The following is a 6,214-nucleotide window of genomic DNA, read 5'->3' as shown; positions in this document are numbered from 1 at the left end:
GGTAAGGAGTGGGGGTGGGGGTAGTGATGGGGGACGGTATGCAGGTGGCCGTGGGGGTGCGTGGATGGCGCCCTTCGTGGGCAAGCTGAGCTGGAATCACATAATTCTACCCAGGACAGCCCACCAATTGCGCTGAACATACTCCACATGCTTCCCCCCAAAATGATTAAATGCCACCCCGCCTGTTCCCTCCCCTCCCCCCGCATTGCGGCCCATCTCGCCGCACCTGATGCCGCCCATGAGGAAGGCCATCCCTAGCACCAGCAGCATGTTTGACAGCACAGAGCCCAGCAGGGAGGTGGCCACCACCTGGTACAGCCCCCTGCGCAGGGCCGCCAGGGACAGCACGATCTCAACAACCTGGGGTTCAGGGTTCAGGGTTGAGGGTTGAGGGTTCAGGGTTTGAGCGCCGTGCGGTCGGCCGTCGACGGGGACGTGGGAGGTGTGTATCAATGATGACGGATTTGGGGATTTACTGGGGATAAAGTGGCGTGTGATAGTGATTTGCCTTGGATCGTGGAGCGTTTGGTTTGATTGAAACGAGGGGTGTGTGGTTGACGCACATAGAAAGGTGCAGAGACACATTGCTGTGCAGGGCCGGCAACCCCCGCACAGCTCAACTAGAGTCGAGCCTGTTCTTGCGGGCGCATGCCGTGCCCACGTCGCAAATCCATCATGCCCATCAACAGCCACACAGCTCCAAGCCAAAAACACGCTGCGATATGCCGCGCGGCGGCGCGGGTCGCGCGCGCCGCGCGCTGGCCGGTGCGGTCCGCTCGCTCACGTTTCCTAGTGACGCGTTGAGCAGGCCGCCTATGACCTGCCCCAGCCTCAGGGCAAGGTCCTCTGTCACGCAGCCCAGCAGCAGCGCCAGGGGGATCAGCGCACACAGGTTCTGGGGGTGGGGGTTGCGTGTGTGTGCATGCGCGGGTTTGAATACGTGCGTGTGTGCAAATGTGTGCATGCGTGCGTGGCTGTTTTGGTTGTGGTGCGTGCGTGGCGAGAAGGCAGCATTGCTGCCTGCAAGCAATCGCAAGCCTGCCTCCAAGTGGGTTGCACGTTGACCTCCAACTTGAGACGTGTCAGCAGCGGTTGTGCAATGGGGTCAAGTGACGCTAGTTGCGGCCATGCATCGTCGGATGGGCGCTCATGCGCCTTCTATCGCGCGGCGCTGCAGCTAGGGGCGCACCAGCAAAAAAGTCGCCGTCGGTGGCCACCCCAGCGCCTCTGACGCCAGGCCAAGCGGCGCCGCCACGAGGAGCACGTTAAGCAGGCTGCTCTTGAGCATCTGCGGCCGCCACCAGGAATGGACGCATGACAGATTTGAAATGTGATCAAGGGCCATTGCAGGGCGCTGATGATCGGCCGTGCAGCCGCTGTGACGGGTGAGTGCCGCCGGGGCAGCAGGTGGGTCAGGGTGCAGGCGCCAGTGCAAGAGACCTCTGGAGAGACAGGCAGCGGATGTGAATGGACCGGTGACCCTTGGCAGCTGCCAGGAGCTCGTGCCACTCCGTCTTTTGGCAATGCAAGTGTGTGCATGTGGGGGGGGGTGAGGCAGACGCACCACCCAGCTGCCGGCCAGGTCCGACTTGGGGGAGAACCATTTTGACCCAGATCCGTGTGCTGCGCCGCCGCCGTTGACCGGCAGCAGCAGCGGTGCGTGGTCGTCCGGCACTGGCGCTGGCTCAGCGACGGTTCCGGCCCGCCAGTTGAGCACAGGGGCGTAGGCGGGTAGTGGCGAGCGTGTCATGAAGGGCGAGCACGGGCGACCGGCAGGCATGACCTCCCTTCCAACACGTGATTTGCTCTGCCAACAGACCGTACATTGCAGAGCAGAGGCCCCCACCCTCATGCACAATGTCTGTGGCGCGTGCGAGCTTCGCGGCAGCTGCGACACACCCCTGCTCACCTGAGCGCCTCCGCTCGCGCGCAGCTTTTGCACGGCCGGCCTCCCGTACCAGCTCTCTGATGGCCGCATTCCGAGGGTGGTGTTCGCGCGACATGCTCCGCTACTCGTGCGCACGCCCACGCTGCACACAGCTCAGGTATGTGTGCTGATGTCAGCAAACTCAATGCACACAGCAAGAAAACCAGACTCCGACGCTGAATTTACAAGTGAAGTGACTTTGCATTGTTTGAAAAGGAATGCTGACACCTATAGGGCGCAGGATACAAGCGGGCTGGCCAGGGGTGTGTCATCAGGGAGATCGAAGCACTCTCATGTCGGCTGTCACATGTAAAAGGAATACACGAACTTGAGAATACGGTGCAGTCACGAGGCTGTTTTGGGTCGTCTCTTTGCTGTGTACAGCGAAGCTGCGCCAAGCTGCAGCGCGAAAACGCCTTCTGCTGGTCCAATTTCAGCCGAACACAGCCTAGGAGTAGTGACATCGAGCTCAAGCCAATATTCTGCTCGGATTGGCGTTGCAGCTGCGGTTGCATCGGACAGGCGCGCCACAGCACCAGCCGCACGCGTTGGTGCACTGTGCCAGCACCCCCAGCTTGGTGCGCATGGCCCCCTGAAGGTGAGGGTAGGCCCATGTGAGACCCCAAACGCCTGCCATGCGCACGTGTGGTCCCTCGGGCACCATCCGAGGCAGCGCACGGCGCCCGGCAGTTTGCAAATCGCGCACGCGCCGCCGCCGCCCCACGGCCTTGTTTCTCGCCCGCACACGCCAGGCCGTAGCCGCAGGCAGCCAAGCAGCGGCAGCAGCCGGCGCGGCGGCCATGTCGGTCGGCGGTCGTGACCCCTCGACCCGCGAGCTGAGCGGCCTTCTGAGCAGCGACGAGAAATGGGAGGCGACATGGCGCGACCTGGCCACCCCTGGCTGCCCCATCCGGACGCTGAAGGTCATGCACAATACCGAGGCGCAGGCAGCGGCCACGGCCGCGGCCATGGCGAGCGGGGGCGGCGTCGCGGCGCTGGAGGTCGGGGAGCTTGGGGAGCGCGGGGCGGCGGCGCTGGCGGAGGCTCTGCAGGTGCGCGCCGCGGCCGCGGCCAGCAGGCGGCGGGTCCCCGCGCTTCGGGCCGGGTCGTGAGGGGATGAGGGTCCGGGGCGCGACCCGCACGCGTGTGCGCAGTGCGGCGGTGGACATGCTGTGTGTAGAGCCAGCGCTCCGCAGCTCCCTGCAAACGGTTGGGGCTTTGGGCTTTGGTCTAGACTCCTTTACTATTATACACCAGTCTTGCATCGCCTGTCGTGCGCCCGCTGGTATTCATTCTTGGCCCATTTCCCGACCGCAGGTCATGCCGGCCCTCTCTAGCCTCAAGATACAGCGCCTCGCCAGCGCGGCCGCCGCCGCCGCGCTCGCGCCAGGCCTCGCCGCAGCTGCGGGCTCGTCGCTCCACGCCCTGTCAATCGGCGGCGCGTGCGCGCGCGGCGTGGAACGGCTCGCAGACGGGCTCGCCGCGGCCGTGGCCGGTGCCGCGACTGCAAATGCGGAGCCCCGCAACAGCAACAGCGAGGGCACCATGCGCGGCGGCGGCGGCTGCGGGTCCCTGCGGCATCTCGACCTGCAGAGCCCTGACATCGACGCCGCGGCCGCTGCCGCCCTCTGGCGCGCCCTGACCGCGCACCCCTTGGAACGCCTCTCCTTGGTCGCCCCTAGGGAGGTGCCGCAGACGCCAGGCGCGGCTAGCGGCGGCGGCGGCGCCCCGCAGGCGGCGGCAGCGGCGGTGTCACCGATCGCCGCGCTGCTCGCGGCGCCGCCGGGGCAGCACCCGTACCCGCGAGAGGTCTCCATATCCCGCGCCGCACTGCCGCCCGCGGCGCTCACCGCGCTCGGCGCCGCGCTCGCCGGCGGCGCGGCGCTGCGGCTCGAGGACTGCAGTATCGGCGATGCGGGCGCGAAGCTGCTGATGCGCGCCGCCGCGGAGCGCCAGTGCGGTGGCGGTGGCGGCGGCGGCGGCGGCGGCGCGGCCGCGTTGTCGTTCGAGCGCTGCGGCCTCGGGCCCGCCGGCGCGGCCGCGGCGGCGGCGGCGGCGGCGGGGTGCCCCGGGCTCGCTGAGGTGGCGCTGTCGGGGGATGACGTCAGCGCAGGGGGCCTGGAGGCAGTCGCGGGCACGCTGGCGGGGCGCGGGGCCCTGCGGGAGCTCGCGGTGGCGCGCGCGGGCGTGGACGGTGCGCGTCAAGGAGGGGATTGTGCAGCAGTTGCGCCTTGAATGAGCGCCACTCGGCTTTGAGGGTGGCCGCTGGTGCTGGCAGGGGAGGGCGCCGCGGCCTCGTTATGCTGCGTGCCGGTGCGTCGGCGCAGCCGCGCACCCCGGCGTGGCGCCCATCATTCCTCTGGGCCTAACCTGAAACCCAAACCCTGAACCCTAAACCCTTCCGTCTCTTGCCTTGTGCCATCATCGTGCAGGCATCGGGCCCGGCCTGACGGCGCTGCTGTCCCACCCGGCCTGCGCGCTCGAGGCGCTGTGCCTCGCCGGCAACCGCCTGCCCGACGCCGCCGCCGCCGCGCTGGCCGCCGCGCTGGCGGCCAACACGTCGCTGCGGCGCCTCGACCTGTCCGGCAACTGGATCGGTGACGGCGGCGCCGCCGCGCTCGCGGGCGCGCTGCGGTCGCACCCGTCCCTGACGAGCCTGCGGCTGGACGGCAACAGGCTGCGAACTGCGGGGGTGGAGGCGCTGAGCGACGCGGCGCTGGCGAACCCGCGTGTGCTCGAGCTCGGCGCCGCGACGACGCGTGTCGTCAGCCGGCTGGCGCGGACGTGTGCGGAGGACGTGCAGCGGGCGCTGCAGCAGCGGCGGGCACGCGCGGCGGCGGCGGCGGCGGCGGGAGCGGAGGCGGCAGGGAGGGGTGGCGGCGGCCGTTGCGCTCCTGATGCGGAGGTTGGGTCTGAGCCCCTGCTGGGCCAGCCGCCGCAGCAGCAGGTGCAGCAGCAGTGGCGGCGGCAGCAGCAATTTGGGCAGCAAGTGCAGCAGCAGCAGCAGCAGCAGCAGCAGCAGCAGCAGCAGCAGCAGCAGCAGCCGCAGCAGCAGCGATGGATGGATGACCAGCCCGAGCTGACCCTGACATCACTTATTGAGCTAGCCTCACCGACCACTCCCTTTGCTTCTGCGCCCTTCTTGAACCAGCAGCACCAGCAGCAGCACCAGCAGCAGCACCAGCAGCAGCAAAATCAGCAACGGCAACACCACGCGGGCGATCAGGGCGCGCCGCACGGCGGCGGTGCGGGCGTCGGGCTGGCCGCCTTGGTGGCGGGCGGCCTGCTAGAGCCCGCCAGCGCGACGTGCCCCTGCCGCGGCGCCCCCCCGTGCGGCGCGTGCGCGGCGGCGCTGCAGTCAAGCCTGGCCGTCCGGCTGCTGGGGACGGCTGCGGGGCGGAGCGTGAGCCTCGACGGCTGGGCCCAAGGGGCGGGGCCCTTCAGCGGCGGCGGCGGCGGCGGTGGCGGCGGGGCGTGCGACGGCGTGGGGCGCCAGCCGAGCCTGTCGGGGTGGGGCGGGAGCACCGGTGGGTCGGGCACGCCACGGCCGCTGCTCGCGCCGAGCGGCTCCGCCAGCCCCGACAGCGGCAGCCCCCGCGCCGCGGCCGGCGGCGGCGCCTTGCGGTCGCCGCTGTGGCGGACCGCCAGCAACGGCAGCAGCGCGGGCAGCGCTCGCAGCAGCCGCGACGGCAGCGAAGGGGGCGGCCTGTGGGTGCGCACGCGCAGCGGCGCCGCCGTTGCGAAGCGCCGCAGCAGCGCTTCTTCTGCCGCCGTGGCCGCGGCCGCGGGCGCGCTCCCGGGCCTGAAGGACGTTGGAGGGCTTCTTCCGCACCAGCCCAAGAGCCCGCCGGTGGTGCAGCAGCAGCAGCAGCAGCAGCAGCAGCAGCAGCGGTCGCGGCCAGGGCCCTCCCGGCTGGCGGCTGTCCGCGGCGCGAGCGGCTGCGGCGCAGGCGCCGCCGCCGCGTCCGCCTTTGCCGCCGCCGCGCCCTCCGCCTTCGCTGCTGCGGCGGAGCTCGAGTTCCCGCGGCTTCCGAGCGGCGGCGGCGGCGGCTGCGGCGGCGAAAGTTCGGCGGGCGGCCACGACGCGGGCCTGCCAGGCGGCGGCGGGGGCGGCTGCGCAGCTATGGATGTCGGGGGCGGGGGCGTGCGGCGCAGCGGGTCGATCGTGCTACTGGAGAAGGTGGTCCCTGAGCCCTTCGATGCAGCCGAGTTGGAGGAGCGCCGCCGCCGCGGCGCCGCCGCAGACGCGGCCGCCTCCCGGGGCCGGGCGCGCGCCGGCGGGTGCAG

General features: G+C 70.2%; 1 protein-coding gene across 1 annotated transcript in view; it reads left to right on the top strand.

Moving 5' to 3' along the window:
* Positions 1-2,727: 2,727 nt before the first annotated feature.
* The window catches only part of MNEG_11762 (hypothetical protein), a gene marked incomplete at both ends in the record, with an annotated part of 4,292 nt that continues 805 nt past the window's right edge, over positions 2,728-6,214 (top strand). Inside the window, 3 exons of the mRNA XM_014039766.1 lie at positions 2,728-2,979; positions 3,245-4,121; positions 4,360-6,107. Coding sequence (XP_013895220.1) covers positions 2,728-2,979; positions 3,245-4,121; positions 4,360-6,107 — 2,877 coding nt within the window. The remainder of the gene's footprint in view (positions 2,980-3,244; positions 4,122-4,359; positions 6,108-6,214) is intronic.

Source organism: Monoraphidium neglectum (genome assembly GCF_000611645.1).
Source record: "Monoraphidium neglectum strain SAG 48.87 unplaced genomic scaffold scaffold02895, whole genome shotgun sequence".
Classification (NCBI taxonomy): domain Eukaryota; kingdom Viridiplantae; phylum Chlorophyta; class Chlorophyceae; order Sphaeropleales; family Selenastraceae; genus Monoraphidium; species Monoraphidium neglectum.
The sequence above is the reverse complement of the archived record's forward strand: the minus strand, read 5'-3'. Positions and strand labels throughout refer to the sequence as shown.